Source organism: Trachypithecus francoisi, unplaced genomic scaffold (assembly GCF_009764315.1).
Source record: "Trachypithecus francoisi isolate TF-2019V2 unplaced genomic scaffold, Tfra_2.0 Lachesis_group2, whole genome shotgun sequence".
Lineage (NCBI taxonomy): Eukaryota > Metazoa > Chordata > Mammalia > Primates > Cercopithecidae > Trachypithecus > Trachypithecus francoisi.
The window spans coordinates 19,798,108-19,816,610 of record NW_022681465.1 but is presented as its reverse complement, the minus strand read 5'-3'; the positions used below and the strand labels follow the sequence as shown (position 1 = coordinate 19,816,610).

The 18,503-nt window shown below is 36.5% G+C and overlaps 1 protein-coding gene across 2 annotated transcripts in view; it reads left to right on the top strand.

Moving 5' to 3' along the window:
- The window catches only part of CDH18 (cadherin 18), a 780,971-nt gene that overhangs the window by 421,425 nt on the left and 341,043 nt on the right, over positions 1–18,503 (top strand). For both annotated transcript variants that reach the window (XM_033178841.1, XM_033178840.1), the window contains exon 3: positions 16,674–17,157. In XM_033178841.1, the coding sequence (XP_033034732.1) occupies positions 16,930–17,157 (228 nt within the window). In that variant the 5' untranslated portion in view covers positions 16,674–16,929. The remainder of the gene's footprint in view (positions 1–16,673; positions 17,158–18,503) is intronic.

Here is an 18,503-nt window from a genome sequence, read left to right as displayed (position 1 = left end):
TAAATGGAAAGGCATTTCAGGTTCATGGAATGAAAGACTTAATATTGTTAAACTGTTGATACTGTCCAAAGCTATCTATGATTTCGATGAACCTCTATCAAAATCCCAATGACTTTTTTCTTTTTCTTTTTTTTTTTTACATAAATAAAACAAAATCTTGAGAAAAAACAAAGCTGAAGGCTTCACACTTCCTTCAAAACATATTACAAACCTACAATAATCAAAACACTGTGACACTGACATATGAATAGACATACAAACCAGTAAAGGAGAGCAAAGAGCCCTGAAGTAAAGCCATATATGTAGGATCTGATAACAATGCCAAGAATATACCTCTATATGCCAAGGAAAATAGATGGTATATCTCTTCAACAAATTATGTTGAGAAAACTGGATTTCCACATGCAAAAGAATGAAATTGGATTGTTGTTTTGCACTATTCATACAAACAAACTCACATGGATTAAATGTTGAAACATAAAACATGAAAGTGTGCTACTTCCAGAAGAAAGCATAGAGGAAAAGCTTTATAACATTCTCTTTGCAATAATTCTTTGGATATGAATGCACAGGCAACAAAAATAAAAATAGACAAGTGGGACTACATCATACTAAGAAGCTTCTGCACAGCAGAGGAAACAATCAACAGAGTGAAAAGACAACCTACAGAGTGGAAGAAAATATTTGCAGACCATATACCTGTTAAAGAGTTAATATCTAAAACATGTAAGGAATTTCTACAACTCAAACACAAAAAATAAAATTATACATATATAATTTATAAAATTATACATATATGTATAATACATACATATATATATATATATATATATTTTTTTTTTTGAGACGGAGTCTCGCTCTGTCGCCCAAACTGGAGTGCAGTGGCCAGATCTCAGCTCATTGCAAGCTCCGCCTTTCGGGTTCACGCCATTCTCCTGCCTCAGCCTCCCGAGTAGCTGGGACTATAGGCGCCCGCCACTTCTCCCGGCTAGTTTTTTGTATGTTTTTTTTTTTTTTTTAGTAGAGACGGGGGTTTCACCGTGTTAGCCAGGATGGTCTCGATCTCCTGACCTTGTGATCCGCCCGTCTCGGCCTCCCAGAGTGCTGGGATTACAGGCCTGAGCCACCGCGCCCGGCCACATATATATTATTATTTTTTTGGAGACAGAGTTTTGCTCTTGTTGCCCAGGCTGGAGTGCAATGGCACGATCTGGGTTCACTGCAACCTCCACTTCCCAGATTCAAGTGATTCTCCTGTCTCAGCCTCCTGAGTAGCTGGGACTACAGGCACGTGCCACCACACCCGACTAATTTTTTTTGTATTTTTAGTAGACGCGGGGTTTCGCCATATTGGCCAGGCTTGTCTCGAATGCCTGATCTCCTCAGGTGATCCACCTACCTCAGCCTCCCAAAGTGCTGGGATTACAGGCATGAGCCACCGTGCCTGGCCAATATTTTTATTTGAGTATAAATTTGAATTGTAGAAATAAAAATGGGGGAAAATACTGGAGTAGACATTTCTCCCACAAACACATAATAAAAGTGACCAAAAGGTATATTACATGCTCAACACCACTAATCATCAAGGCAAGGCAGGTAAAAACACAATGATGTATAATTTCATACCTGTTGGAATAGTCATTATATATTTAAAAAACAAAACAAAAAAAGAAAGAAACCCAGAAAATACCAATTGTTGGCAAAGATATGGACAAACTGGCACCCTTGTGCATTCTTGATGGGAATGTTAAATGGTGCAGCTCCAATGTAAACATTATGAAGTTCCCTTTAAAAATTAAAAATAGAACTACTATATGATCCAGCAATCTTATTTTTATTTATTCAAAAGAAATTAAATCAAGATTTTAAAGAGGTATCCATACTCTCATGTTCATTGCAGCATTGTTCACAGTAACCAAGAGAGAGGTGGAAACAGCCTAAATATCCACCGACAGACGAATAGTAAAGGAATTTTGTTATGTACACACAATGGAATATTATTCAGCCTTACAAAAGAAGAAAATCCTATCCTCTATTATAATATGGATTAAACTTCCAGTCTTCAGGGTAAGTGAAATAAGCTAGTCACAGAATGACAAATACTACATGTTTCCACCTCTATGAGATATCAGATGTAATCAAACCCACTGAAGCTGAAAGTGAAATAGTGATTGCCAGTGGTTGTGGGATGGAGAAATGGGGAGTTGCTACTTAGTGGGGAAAAAGTTTCCATCATGCAAAATAAAATGCTTCTAAGATCTGCTGTACAACCTTGCACTTATACCGAACAATACTATAGTTTCTACTTAAAATTTTAAGTAGGTAGATTGCATGGTATGCATCTTGTACAACAAAAAATTTAAATAAAACCCAATATCCTCAAAGGCTCTTGGTGTTCTGAATCCTGCCTGTCTCTGATGCTATCTCTCATCATTTACCACTGCCAGCGCCGTTTTTGAGCACAGCTGGGTTTTATTTTCTTGCTCATGATAAGCTCATCTTGAAATAAGGGGTCTTTTCAATTGTTGTTTTCCCTGTCTGGAAATATTTTACTTCACATCTTCATGTTTGTCTTCTCTATGATTCATGCCTTTTCAAATATTAGGCCTTTTAGAGATTCCTTCTCTCTGACCACTCATTTTGAAATGTTCTAAATTCACTTATCTTTGAAACACAAATGTCTTATTTGTGTTTTATTTATTTTATTTTGTCTTGTCTTCTGCCATCACACATGCTGTTGCTTAAAAATGTTCTATTTATTTGTTTACTTTTTTATGAATTCTCACATAACAGCAAGAACATCCTTTGTATAATTAATCAGTAATGTCTAGCATTAGTGACTAGTCTATAATGGATGCTCAATAAATCTTTGCTGAAAGATGAAATAAATATTGATTACGTGGGCTTAATAATATTTGATCCAGTACTTTGGGATGCCAAGAAAGGAGGTTTGTTTAAGCCCAGGAGTACGAGACCAGCCTGGGCAACATAAGGAGATGCCATTTCTACAAAAAATTTAAAAGTTAACTGAGCATGGTGGTGCATGACTGAAGTCTCAGCTACTCAGGAGACTGAAGTGGAAGGATTGTTTGGGCTTGGGAGATTGAGGCTGAAGTCAGCTATAACGGTGCCATGGCGCTCCAGCCTGGATGACTCTACCTCATAATAATAATAATAATAATATTATTATTATTATTATAGAAAATCAAAATCCTTAAGTTAAAACTTTGAAACTCACATAAAATGGTGTCTTCTTCTTAAAATTGAACACTTTCAAGTGTGCAGGAATACTACTTCTCATCTCAAATATTTTTGTGTGTGACTAGCATATATCTTATTTTATCATCTTCCAGTTACCATACAGTGAAGATGAAATGATATATAATATAAAAAGAACTTTCACATTAAAATAAAGTATACAAATTTAACAGCAATGTGGAATTTTTGTTTTATGTGTATGTACTTCTGTTTTCAGTTTAGAGTTATATTATGGGTCGCCTTCATTTGACTTTTCTCTTGGAATCCTGAAAGACCATAGTACGGTAATTTGCTTGTAACAGAATATGATAAAGAACTCTTACTAAAAACATAACAGAGAGACAGCAAATTTGCCTGCAATATTGGATTTGCAATGGTTTGGTTTGTGTTGGCATTATTGGATGTTATTATAAATCATCAAGCCATATTAAAATTTAATTTTTATTGAAAGCCTCAATTACAGTTTAGTTCACTTAGGCTCTTATTTTTACCTGTTTATTAGATTAAGTTTATGTATGTTATTAGACAATTCAGAAATTCATTCGAATGACAGCTTTTATGCCCACTCTACTCCAAGTATGTGAGAAACAACGGTTTATATAAGTCTTGCTTTTTAGAAAGTTCACGGTCTGCTGGATGGTCCCTGGGTAGCCCTGACTGACTCAGTCACTACCCTCTCTCTTGCGTATAGTTTTCAGAATAACTGTATGATGTGGTCAGAATGTAGTACCTTGAGAGGGAGAAGCTGCCTAATGGGCTCTGCTCCTGTCTCTCCTAGATAATGTAACATCTTGAATGAAAAAGGACCTGCTTTGGGTAACATAGGCTTTGTTCTTCTTTCCCCTGGAAGCAGAATGCCTTTCAAAGTTTAGTCCAGTGTGTCACATGGCCCCCTGAGGCATACAACCCAAGAGGGTCTGACTTCCTTCAAAGTCCCTCAGTTGCGATGGAGCACAAGGGAGTCAAGACTCCATCCACCCCAGACAGCTTTCCTGAGCCTTTGCGGACCAGCTCACAATGAATCCCAGAGTTCTGCTGCTTCCTGCTGTGTATCTCCAAGTAATAAATCCATTTCATGTAACTTATTGTGTGTGAGTATGTTCTGTCTCACGGGACTCAGGCAGTTGGTAAAACTGCAGCCCAGGATACTAGGGTTGGAAACGTTCAGACTCCTATTCCTGGTGGTTGGCATGGAGACGGTCTTTGCTATCCCATGCACAGTGGATATTCCCCTTTGGGATTGATTATTAGTGAACCTGCACATAGTGTAGTTTGAGAAAAAAATTTGATAAATTTTGGAAGACAAAATCAAGTGTTTACAATATGTTATGGGTGCACAGAAAAGGGAGTATTTAACACACGTATCATGGTAAGGATGCAAATTTGAGGAAATAAAAAAATGGTATTTTGCTTAAAGAATAAGTAAAATTTTCAGGCGTTAAACTTGTGAGAGGCATCTCAGAAGAAGCAAATAATATGCAGTGGCATGTGATCAAACATTATGTGTTCTAAGTACTATAATTATTCAGCATCTAGATTATGAGCTTTTAAGAGGATATAACTTATGATAAAATGTTTTGTTTCTCATGTTAAGATATTTCAGTGTGGTTTATTAAAATTGAGAAATGGGTTCTAATTGAAAACATGGCATGGATGATGTAGATTATGTGGTACAATAGGATAAAAGAACACTGAGAACAATTCAAGGTTAGAGATTATGAAATTGTGGTGGTACCAGTTTAGATGTGTTTGACTTTCTTCATCATGTAGATGGCATATAATGGCATAGGTTAGAAGTGTTGTCGAGTCGATAAAATAGGCTTGCAGTGTGGTCTCACAGTGGACAATATTAACAAGTGTATAAGTGTAATGGTGGAAGGTAGAGTTGAACCTGAATAGAAATATAAAGAACAATGAATAATCAGACCATTTAAAGCTATTATTTTACACGTATTTATAAAAACACCACCCATGTCTTCTTCCGTTTGGAACATTTTATCAAACGTACCCATTGGTTGAAATGTAGGAGTGCAATGTATCAGAGTTACACTGAATGTGACTCCTGTGGAGTTACATTTTTAAGACAAACTACTTATAACATACTTTTAACTTCTAAGTTTTAACTTCTAACTTCTAACTTCTACTTTTAACTTCTAACTTCACTCAATATTTCATGTGTAACTCTGGAATATGTATGGCATGCTGAAAAATTTAACACAATTTTCTTACAAATATGAATAATGATATTAAGTATTATATTTTAAGCAAGCCATCAAGTGTCTTTATAAATTAAGAAAAATGATATATCACAAAAGAAGGGAATCATATTCCTAGTTTTATAGGAAAAGTAAGCTAGTATACTGTATACATTATTAAAGAATACACTCTAGAGAAAACTAAATTATTTCTATTTCGTTGTCAGTTACTTATTATACCTAATGTTGAATTCATTTGTGGGTATACATCAATTTGAGGCCTGCATTAATGTGGTTACTTTGTAAAATGTGTGTTTCCAAAAATGTTTTCAAAACTTATATGAAAAACATTTTAAAATTATATATATACTGGACATTACATGAATACAAACCATTAGCCCTTACTAAGAAGAAATGCACAGTGTTAATTATTACCAAGATGTTAATGAATACTGTCTCTTAATCATTGTTAGTTTCTTTTAAAAAATATACATCTAAATTATAGTTAAGATAGTTTATTTGTATCCAGGTCATGGAATAATTCAAAGATTAAAAAAATAACAAACACACATAAATGATGCATGTAACATTATACCTCTTGCAAAGAGCAGGCTACTCTTACAGTAATAGGTCATTCTTGCATTGCTATGAAGAAATGCCTGAGACTGGATTACTTATAAAAACAATGGGTTTAATTGACTTACGGCTCTGCAGGCTATACAGGGAGCATGGCACCTTCTGTTTCTGAAACTGTCTTAGGAAACTTCCAATCATGGTGGAAGGTAAACAAGGAGTAGGCACATCACATGGAAAAAGCAGGAGCAAGAGAGAGGTGGGGAGGTGCTGCACACTTTTAAACAATCAGATCTCAGGAGAACTCACTTATTTTTGTGAGGGCAGTTCCAAGAGAATGATACTAAACCATTTGTGAGAAACCACTCCCATGACCAAATCACCTCCCACCAGGACCCACCTCCAACACTGGGGATTACAATTCAATATGAGATTTGGGTGGGGACACAGATCCAAACCATATCACTTACTTAAGGGAGGTACTTTGACTTTTATTTTTCCAGGACTTGTGGTATATTTTGACTGAGCCATCCAGGTATTCTTGACCCCCCTAATTAATTTTGATTAATTATTCCAAAGATTTTGTGAGGTTATTCGACCCATTTTTACATATGAGAAAATTTACCCAAAGTCACATAAGTAATAAATGGGAAATTCAAAACTTATACCAGTGCAAACATGAGTTTCTTTGCTCATTCAATTTAGTCTTGACCATGAACACCAGTCTGTGCTAATCACTGAACATATTGACATTAGAGTTAAACTTTGGCAGAGAGTTACAGTCTAGTTTGAAAGACAAACAAGTAAATGAATTAGTGCCATATCATGTGATCCATGGGACCATAGAGAGAGAACAGGAGCCTTGGAAACATATTGGATGAGCTCTGAAGATTCGCTTGGGGAATGGTAATGTAATGGCTAGTCATTACAAGAGATACATGAACTTTTACTGAGAAGAAAGAGCTTATTCAAGTGCATAGAGGGCTGGAGATGAAGGCATAGTCAGGAAACAGTAAGCATAGAAAGTTATGAGCAGGCCATGATATTTCCTGGATAAACACTGATGAGTGTTTATCAGAAGTAGAAAGGAGTCAAATATTGAAAGGCTGTGAATTTCATATAAAAGATTTAGAGTTCTATCTTGGAAATTATTTAAAAAATTGGGAAACTTCAAGCAGGGAGGTGGTAATATTATATGTAGCTCAAGAATAGATTCAAAAGAGAGAGTTAAAATTTTGTATCCTAACACCACTCTAGCTGCACAAATCTTAAATTGATTTGTCTGTTTCCCATTTACTTACTCTTTCATTCAACAGGTGTTTACTTATTGGCTACAATATAAAAGACACGTTAATGGCCAATGCATGAGATGGAAAATACACCAGACATGGTGTGAGAACTGAAAAAAAATTCTGATACAAAAGAAAAATAAAATATTACCTATAGAAATAATTAGAATGATGATCTGTAATAGTAAGAAAGGATTAGATACATGCTAATGTAATTTAGAGGAAAAACCAGTTACACTGAGCTGTGTTACCTAAACTTTCAAGTGCAGAATTTGAGATTTTACCCTAGCTGCAAGCTAACAAGTTAGGCTGCCATGGTTTTATAGATGCTGGCAAAAGGTACGAGACTCCTGGGTCACAGACAGAAGATTTTATTTCCCATAGCACAATAGACAGCATAAATTCTCCTTGCTACTCACATCCTATGAAGTAGCATAAAGCAGCCCAGATATATGTCACACGCACAGTCTACGTAGGTGACATCTGAGGAACTCTGAGCTTTAGAATCCTAAGTATTTACAGGATCTGCTAGCAAACTTTCCCCAGCTTTGTCTTGGAGGAAGACGTTATCGTTATAATCTAGCCAGAAAACAAATCTGCCCTCTGTCCCTCAAAAAGGTTCTATCTTTGTCTTCCAAGGCTGTTTGTTGTACTAACATCCAAAAAAAAATTATGCAATAAAACTGTCAATACCTCTTGTCCAGAAGATGCGCAGAAATGCAAAAGACCCAAAGAGAATTACCTCCCCAAACTGAGAATCCTTTGTAGACCATGGAGGATATATTAAATTAAATGGAGTTTGGAGACTACAGTTTTCAAGGAAAACATAGTTGAATTAACCGTGCCAGAAAGTAATGCCTGCATGTACACATGCATTCTTTTCATTGCTGTCTCCATAAAACTTAAATGAATATTTCCAACAGGAAAACACAATATGCAAAAGTTCATGCTTTGTGATTTATTTATTGTTTTAACATTTTATTATCTTTCAGATAAACCATATCTTAATATAATTTTAAATATATTTAGCTGTTTTATATATATGTATGCATGCATATGTATATCTATATATATACATATATCTGCTTTCAGCAAATGTAATTTATTTTACCCAAATTAATCAAAACCCTAAGGTTATAAGAATATCTTGAAATGGTCAAAATGAAATTGAACATACAGGTTTGGAAATCAGTCTGGAAATAATGCTTGCAACTAATTTAGATGAGACTCTCTCCAATTCCTTGTGGTTTGTGGATATCTGCATTTTAACAGTAAGCCGGAAATACTTAAGCCAAGGGACACAGATGGAGAAGAATAAAATTAATTATTATTATTATTATTATTATTATTTTTTTTTTTTTTGAGACGGAGTCTCGCTCTGTCACCCAAGCTGGAGTGCACTGGCCAGATCTCAGCTCACTGCAAGCTCCGCCTCCCGGGTTCACGCCATTCTCCTGCCTCAGCCTCCCCGAGTAGCTGGGACTACAGGCGCCCGCCACCTCGCCCGGCTAGTTTTTTGTATTTTTTAGTAGAGACGGGGTTTCACCGTGTTAGCCAGGATGGTCTCGATCTCCTGACCTTGTGATCTGCCCGCCTCGGCCTCCCAAAGTGCTGGGATCACAGGCTTGAGCCACCGCGCCCAGCCTAAAATTAATTATTAAACTGATAAATTGTTGATTGAGATTAAACGAAGCTATAGAGAAAAATTGTAAAATTTAAAAGTAAAAGATAATAAGGCAAAACAAAAATTCAGAAGCCAATGCCATTGGAAATTCAATAAGAATTAATCTTAGAATGATAGAATGATACTGTTACTGCTAATCATTAGATACCAAAATAATGGAAACCATAGCCTCAAGGTCAGACCTATACCTGAGGTTGTATCTTGCCATCAATGGCAGTTACGCCTGTAACCACCAATTCAAAGATAATTTTAAGCATTTAGAGGACAGGTATATAGGTTAACATTCTGAGGATGAAAAATACATATAGTTAGATAGCAAATAGTTAATTATTTGTTAAACCTGGAAAAAAAAACCCTGAGCTTTTATTCAATACCTGTAACTTTCACCTTATGTAAGTACCCCAGCAATCAATAATAATGAAAATTTTTATATTTAAATCTGTCTGACAGTATGATGACTTTAAATAATTCATCCTGGAGAAAGTAAGTACTATTATTTTCAAAGTTAGTCATCTTCTCCAGAAAAACAGCCTTATCATCTGATGAATCTACATTTTGACAGTTGACAAGTCAGTTTCTGTGTATGAGCCTCGTGATCTCTTTGGCATGTCCTTCTCCACATAAGAGGTCCTTATATATCCCATAATGAAAGTCATTCCAAAAAATAATATCTTTCTATCAAAGTGTATCTTCTTTGACATTTTCTATTTAAGCTAGGCTTGCTCTACACAAAACCAGATAATATCCCTACCAACAACACATAATACTACATTTTAGATTTTTAATGGCAATTATAATTCTATTCAACATAGAATATCATGTTCAACACATGAGAAATGATATCTTATGTCATCCCACCCATATGGAGAATGGAATGATCCATTCATGAAGTAATGTAGCCAGAATATTTTTTACACTGACAATTTTTAAATCAATGAAAACAACAAAGGAAAACTGTTTTTAAAAGCTAGTAGAAAATATTCTTAAGACCTCCTTGGAGTCTAGGGTTTATGAATTAAGAACCAACTGGGTAACAAAATTCAGTCAAAGACCCTAGGGACAAGCAGTAACATTTGGGGTACATATGATAATTATTTTATTATTGAGAATGGTATGTCCTCAGAACTCTCTGAAGGAATGACTGTACTGAAGAGCTATGTATAGCTGATGATATAATCTTCAGTGATTTGAGTAATTCAGCAAACTAAAGAAAGTCATTTGAAACTGATGCAGTTATTAAATAATAAATACAAAGATTTAGGAAAGTGAACAGGCTCAAACATAATTCAACAAAAACCCTTGATTTACTCTATCTATCTATATCTATCTATCTATCTATCTATCTATCATCTATCTAGCTAGCTAGCTAGCTATCATTTATTTATTTAGAGACAGAGTCTTGCTCTGTCCCCCAGGCTGGAGAGCAGGGAAGCAATTTCGGCTCACTGCAACCTCTTCCTCTTGGGTTCAAGCGTTTCTCCTGCCTCAGCCTCCCAAATAGCTGGGATTACAGGTATGCATCACCATGCCCAGCTAAGTTTTGTAATTTTAGTAGAGACGGGATTTTACCATGTTGGCCAGGCTCATCTTGAACTCCTGACTTCAACTGATATATCTGGCTCAGCTTCCCAAAGTGCTGGGATTACAGGCATGAGCCACTGCACCCACCTGAAAGCCCTTGATTTATAAATGAGAAATGTGAAACTTAGAAAATAAAGTGCCAATACAAGTGTGACGGTGTTCCAATAAATGTACAGTAGAGGTCACATCTCTTATCTTGCAGTACAGTTTTATTAACTTTACTAATGAAAGAGAATAGTTACAGAGGAAAGCGATGAGTCTCAGAAAGCAGGGTTGAATCACTTACATTCAGTACTTAGCAGAAAGCAGAGGTCTATATTATAAATTATTTCACATAATGCATTATTTGGAAACAACTTATTTTTTGGATTATTACAATAGTAATGCTTTTTATTAGAGAAGGTTCTTTTCTTCAAACACCAGAAGTCAACTCTGGACATAAAAAACAGCACATACATTTGTTTGAGTTGTATTGGATAGCAATTGAATTGCTGAGGGTGTTTACGAATCAGGTTTAGGGAGAAGTAGGCAACAATGGAATTTAGACAGTTAGAAAGAATGTCAAGTACTTGGCACGAGAACAATGTAGCTAGAACTCTTTTAATTTATGCCACTGTATTCTGTCTGTCATTTCTGCAGAACTCACCACCGCTATACTTGGGTCTTGAAATAATTGCCACTGCTGTGGAAAATTTCTCAACTGTTCCTACATCTTTCCGTCATTTGAGTATATCATTTATGTGCGTATGTCATTGATGAGATTTCTAATGAAAGGATGTAGAAAGAAAGTATTTGGTGCCTGTATTAGTCCATTTTCACACAATACTCAAGACTGGGTATTTTATAAAAGAGAGAGGTTTATTTGACTCACTGTTCCACAAAGCTAAGGAGGCCTCAGGAAACTTACAATCATGGTGGAAGGGGAAACAAACATGCCCCTTTTCACAAGGCTACAGGAGAGAGAATTGCAGAACAAAAGGGAAAGAGCCCCTTATAAAATCATCAGATCTCATGACAACTCTTGTCGTGAGAAGAGCATGGGGGACTGGCCCCCAGGATCCAATTACCTCCCATGAGGTCCCTCCCCCAAAATGGGGATTACAATTCGGATTAGAATTCAAGATGAGATTTGGGTGAGGACACAGACCCAGACCATATTATTCCACTCTTGACCCCTCACAAATCTTGTCTTTCTCACATTTCAAAACACAAATGTGCCTTCCCTACAGTCCCTCAAAAATCTCAATTCTTCCCAGAATTAACTCAAAACTCCAGGTCCAAAGTCTCATCTGAGACAAGGCAAGTCACTTCCACCTAGGAGCCTATAAAAATCAAAAGCAAGTTAGTTACATCATAGATACAATGGGGATATAGGCATTGGATAAATGCTTCCTGAAATGGGAACATTTTTGAATAAGAATTAATCTTAGAATTCTTCTCCAATGGGAGAAACTGGCCAAAACAAAGGAGCTGCAGGCCCAATAAATGTCCAAACTCGAGTGTGACAGTCATTAAATCTTAAAGCTCCAAAATAATCTCCTTTGACTCCGTGTCTCACATGCAGGGCAGGCTGATGCAAAGGGTGGGCTCCCATGGCCTAGGGCAGTCCACACCTGTGGCTTTTTAGGATGCAAGCCCCTGCTCTGGCTGCTTTCACAGCTGACATTGAAAGTCTTCAGCTTTTTCAGATGCACAGTGCAAGCTGTTAGTGGATCTACCATTCTGGGTTCTGGAAGACGGTGGCTCTCATCTCACAGCTCCACTAAGCAATGCCCCAATGGGGACTCTGTGTGGGGGTCCGACCCCACATTTCCCTTCTGCACTGCTCTAACGGAGTTTCTCCATGAGGGCTCCATCCCTGCAATAAACTCCTGCTAGCCATCCAGGTGTTCCTATACATCCTCTGAAATCTAGATGGAGATTCCCAAACCTCAGTTCTTCATTTCTGTGCATCTGCAAGCCCAACACCATGTAGAAGCCACTTGGTGCAAGGCTTGGTGCCTGCACCCTCTAAAGCAACAAGCTGAACTGTACCGTGGTCTCTTTTACCCATGGCTGGAACGCAGGGCACCAAGTCTCAAGACTGCACAAAACAGCAAGGCGCTGGGCCTGCCCCAGGAAACCATTTTTTACCTCCTAGGACTCTGGGCCTCTGATGGGAGGGGCTGCCATGAAGGTCTCTGACATGCCCTGGAGACATTTTCCCCATTGTCTTGGTGAATTACATTTGGCTCCTTGTTACTTATGCAAATTTCTGCAGCTGGCTTGAATTTCTCTCCATAAAATGAGTTTTTCTTTTCTATCACATTATCAGGCTGCAAGTTTTCCAAAGTTTTATGCTCTGCTTCCCTTTTTTTTTTTTTTTTTTTTTTTTTGAGACGGAGTCTTGCTCTGTCGCCGGAGCTGGAGTGCAGTGGCCGGATCTCAGCTCACTGCAAGCTCCGCCTCCCGGGTTTACGCCATTCTCCTGCCTCAGCCTCCTGAGTAGCTGGGACTACAGGTGCCCGCCACCTCGTCCGGCTAGTTTTTTGTATTTTTAGTAGAGAAGGGGTTTCACCGTGTTAGCCAGGATGGTCTCGATCTCCTGACCTCATGATCCACCCGTCTCGGCCTCCCAAAGTGCTGGGATTACAGGCTTGAGCCACGGCGCCCGGCCTCTGCTTCCCTTTTAAACATAAGTTCCAATGTGAGACCATCTCTCTAAAGTTCAGAGTTCCGCAGATTTCTAGTATACAGACAAAATGGTACCAGTCTCTTTGTTAAAACATAGCAAGAGTGATCTTTTCTCCAGTTCCCCAAAAATTCCTGATGTCTAAATCTGAGACCACCTCAATCTGGACTTTGTTATCCACATCATTATCCATTTGATAATGGATAATGGATATTTGGGTCAAAACCATTCAACAAGTGTCTAGGAAGTTCCAAACTTGCCCACATCTTCCTAGTTTCTTCTGAGCCCTCCAAACTGTTCCCACTTCTTCCTGTTATCCAGTTCCAAAGTCACTTCCACATTTTTGGGTATCTTTATAGCAGCACCCCACTCTGCTGGTAAAAATGTATTAGTTCATTTTCATGCTGCTGTAAAGAAATACCCAAGGCTGGGTAATTTATAAAGCGAGGAGGTTTAATTGACTCACAGTTCCACATGGCAGGGGAGGCCTCAGGAATCTTACGCTCGTGGCAAAAGGGGAAGCAAACGTGTTCTTCTCCACAAAGCAACAGGAGAGAGAAGTGCAGAGTGAAGGGGAAAGATCTCCTTATACAACCGTCAGATCGTGTGATAACTCACTCACTATCAAGAGAACAGTATAAGGGAACAGCCCCCATGATACAGTCACCTCCCATGAGATCCCTTTGCCAAAATGGGAATTACAATTCAGATCACAATTCAAGAGGAGAGTTAGGTGGGGACACAGAGCCAGACCATATCGGTGCCTAAGTCTTTAGTGGTGAAAGTTAGGGCTCGGTTTATCAGAATTCACATATTGGAATCTTCCATGAAAACAGAAGGGTCTTTGAACACTGCTCAGTCATAAAATGGAAAATGTCTACCACTTATTTCTATTGTATTGGTCTCAGTCAGTGGTTTATTTTCTTACTATTTGCATTTCAATTTTTTCTAACCTATGCAGAGGTGGATTTCTTGCAGTAATGCAAAAAAATTTTATATTTGAAGTTTTGTCATCTTATTATATAGTAATAAAATTGTCTCCATAAGCACTGTAGTGATGTTTACATTTGTTCTTTTATTCCATAGCACAGTATTTATCTTCTCTTTTCATAATTGTCATAATAGAGATTCATAAACATATAAAGCATATGTAGATCAAAATGCATTTATATATTTTTGGAATGACTCACAATCGGTATTATAAAGAAAACACTAATTTTACATATCTGTAATGCATTACAAAAGCCACTTTCTTCACCTTGTACTCGTAAATTATGCTTTGTTAAACAACTTAGCATGAAGGGCAAAGATGTTAATTTTATTTGAAAATCACACCAAATGGTGTGAAAGTATTAAAATACAACACCTTCTATATCTTCAACAACTTGGCTTCTAAGAAGAAAAACTGGATAAAGTTTCTTTTTTTTTGGGAAAGTCATGATTTGAAAATTAAGAATCTCTTGGGAAATAAAAAGTTTAATATAAACTTATTCAAATAATTTATTACAAATGCTGGAAAGAATATTAAATACAGGTATTCCAGTCACAAATTTTAATAAATGAGGACAGTGAGACTGAAAAAAATGAGATGGTTCACATAAATTCATATAGTAAGTAAACTGTCAGAAAATAAAACCTGTGATTTCTGACTCTCTTTCCAGTGCTCTTGCCGTATTGGAGCTAGAATAGTATTGCGCTCTCTTATATTTTAGGAGAGTTTTGATGTTGTTTTGATTTAAACTAGAAGGAAGAATACCTTTGCTTTCAGAAAATATTTAAAAAGGTAAATTTTATATTTGTCAAATGATAAAAATGAAATTCCAATTCTTCTAATCCTATACAATTCTAGCACAAAGGTGAAGTAAGCACTATTATTAACCCTCATTTATGGAAAGAAATACTCAGAGAAAAACGCCCTGCTCTTGAGTCTCATGTGACTTTTTTCCTTCGTGACCAAATCTGTCCTCAACTGTGTAAGAGAATCATGCTGTAACTGATTGTTTTCAGTATTATAAATTACTTATACTGTTATGTCAATTTGTTATTTATTCAGATCTACATTTCAGTTTGTGCTGATTTACAGGGATGAATTGCATGCAATGAGGAAGTGATTTATTTAATAGTTTTTACTAAATGAAATAGCCATATTCTTGAAACAATGTAACCTTCCTAAACACATATTCAAACACACATATATAACAGTACAGCAAAACTTGATGCAAAATTTATATGCTTTAAATAAGTTTATAATTTCAGTCATTCTTTTTATTTGATTGTAGTTTTTTGAGACAGAGTTTCATTCGTGTTGCCCAGGCAGGAGTACAATGGTACAATCTCTGCTCACTGCAACACCCATCTCCTGGTTCAAGTGATTCTCCTACTCAGCCTCTCAAGTAGCTGGGATTACAGGCATGCACCACCATGCCTACCTAGTTTTGTATTTTTAGTAGCAACAGGGTTTCACCATGTTGGCCAGGCTGGCCTCAAATTCCTGACCTCAAGTGATCTGCCTGGCTCAACCTTCCAAAGTGCTTGGATTACAGTTGTGAGCTACCGTGCCTGGCCCAAATTTCAGTCATTCGTGTCTCTCCCAAATCCTGTCGTTAGTTTTGCAGAAATATTTTTCATATTTTACTTTGTTGCCCAATCATAGTATAACCTACACTCATGTCTTCAATGTTTATTTATTTATTTTTATTTAAAAAATCGAAACATTTTTCCTCTGTTTATTTGCCACTGTTTTTTTTTTTTCCTTTTTTTAATCCTGTCTTTAGATAATTGCTAGAATCATGTGTACTAGAAATCAAGCCTAGTAATGTAATTCCCTAGCTTGAAAATCTGCCTTGTCAGTGTGTGAAGTCCATACCCTGGGTAGATATGCAGGACCTATCACAATTTACACAATTTATAATTCAGCCAAATTGGCATTCTTACTCACACTCAACTCATCCAATCTGTTCCCCAAGCCTGGAGTAATTTTCACTTGCATTCATTTTTTTTCCAGCCACCTTTTTCTTTGTTCTTTTATTTCCTTCCATTTTACTTACTGAGCACTTTAAGTACTTATTTGATTGCTGTTATGGTCTATGACAGTTTTTCAGGCCTTGGGATATTTTGTCAAAGTTTGATGAGTCTCATACAGTAGGTAACTAATTTGTATTATATATAACACATTGTATTATGTCTAACAAAAACAAGAATTATACATACATTTGTAATTGAGAATTAATGGAACAAACAGGAAGGTTCATGTAAAAATGCATGTAGATATATAGGTGTATAGGTTTCTGGATGTGTCCTAAAGAATTTGCATATGTTCTTTGCCTATCAGTATCACATTGCAAAATAGTATCATTTGTATTCAGAGCAAATAGTTAAAAAAAACATGTTTTGTAACACAGATAATTTTCTCTTTCCATTAGGTTGAAAATGGTTGCTTGTGTTCAACTACTGTGAAGAGTTGGAATCAGACAACTACAGCTTTGATTTTCCAAGTGGTTCAGAATGTAAATGTGATCTGATCTTTCCCTGATGGACAGTTAAATCATGGACACGCTAAACAATTTACTTTGGACTGTCCTTCCTAAAGATGCTCTGGCTTCTTTCTTGAATGCCCACTAAGCATTTGTAGCTGACAAGGAAAAGAAGGAAAACTGTGAACTGGAAAGTTATCTTACAATGAAAATTACGAGCACATCTTGCATCTGTCCAGTCCTAGTGTGTCTCTGTTTTGTGCAGAGGTGTTATGGAACTGCTCACCACAGCTCCATCAAGGTGATGAGAAACCAAACCAAACACATTGAAGGTGAAACCGAAGTCCACCATCGTCCCAAAAGGGGATGGGTATGGAATCAGTTCTTTGTTTTAGAAGAACATATGGGACCAGATCCTCAGTATGTTGGAAAGGTAAGTTTTTGTTTGTTTTGCTGTTTTTCCTATCTTGAGAAATTGTGGGGTAAGATGAGCTGATGTTGGAGAAATATTTGAAGAGATAGATATATGAAGCAAATGATATTGTAGAGAGAATTATGCTATAGAAACTACTACTTATATTAGAGAGCTCAAAATAATAATTGTAAAAAGGAAACATTGTTCATCATCTTATACCTCTCTAAACATTGGCCCATACATACAAGACTGAATATTCATAGCAAGTATATTACTTTTTCTTTTCTCTCTTGTAAATTGGAAAGACTTAATGGAACACACAATTAAGTAAGTGATTTTTTTCTTTATTACCTTGAAGGTATATTGGAATTCACATGTCACTTATTGGTACACTGATATTTACTGCTATTTTCATATATTGCTCCTGCACATGTGGCTAAAAAGAAGATGCTCTATCAAGAAAATATCACATACATTTTCTAATATCATAATTAAATAATAGAAAAATCTAATATTTTCTATTAATTTTTAGAGATGTACTCTTATTTAAGTTAACCTTTAATAGCATATGAATATTTTTCCAACCCCCAAAGTTAAATTTCATAAAAACATTGATATCTTTTAAATATAGATTAAGTATGCACTGGATATATAGGCTTTGAAAAAATAATCACAATGGAATGAAGTTGACAAAATGATCAGTAATTTCAAGTCAAGTTCCCTTTCTCTCAAAAATGCAGACAAGAAAATTTAATGGCTGATCATACTGTTCAGTAAATTATTCACAAAATGATCAGTAATTTCAAGTCAAGTTCCCTTTCTCTCAAAAATGCAGACAAGAAAATTTAATGGCTGATCATACTGTTCAGTAAATTATGTGGTCAGTAACATGGAAGAGTTTAAGCGTGTGTCATCTAGGCTCTAGGGTTGAGAACAAACTGGGAATTGGAGAGACCTTCTTCTGATTAATTACTGGTCTTGGGAAGCAGCCGCACTTCAGTTTGTTCAGGACCTATGGGAGAAACAGCAAGCACAGCAGTAGAATATCCGTGACTGCAGGCTCAGTGGCTTCCATCCCCCTGATTGATGATTTATTCTCACTTTAGCACTGTTAGTACTAAAAAAAATAGTATTCCATCTAAGCCTTGGTGCTTCCCTAATGTGTAGGCAGTACAGGATCACAAGCCATCTGTTCCACCCCTTGTCCAACAGGGACTGGGTTACAGCTGCATTTTCTATACAAGGCAGGAGCTGTGGAGTTAGAATATAGAATATAAAAAAAGATCTAAAACAATTGTATCATATTCTCATATGCATATTAAAATGAGACAAAAGATCTATCTTCATTGTATACTTTTTTCTTA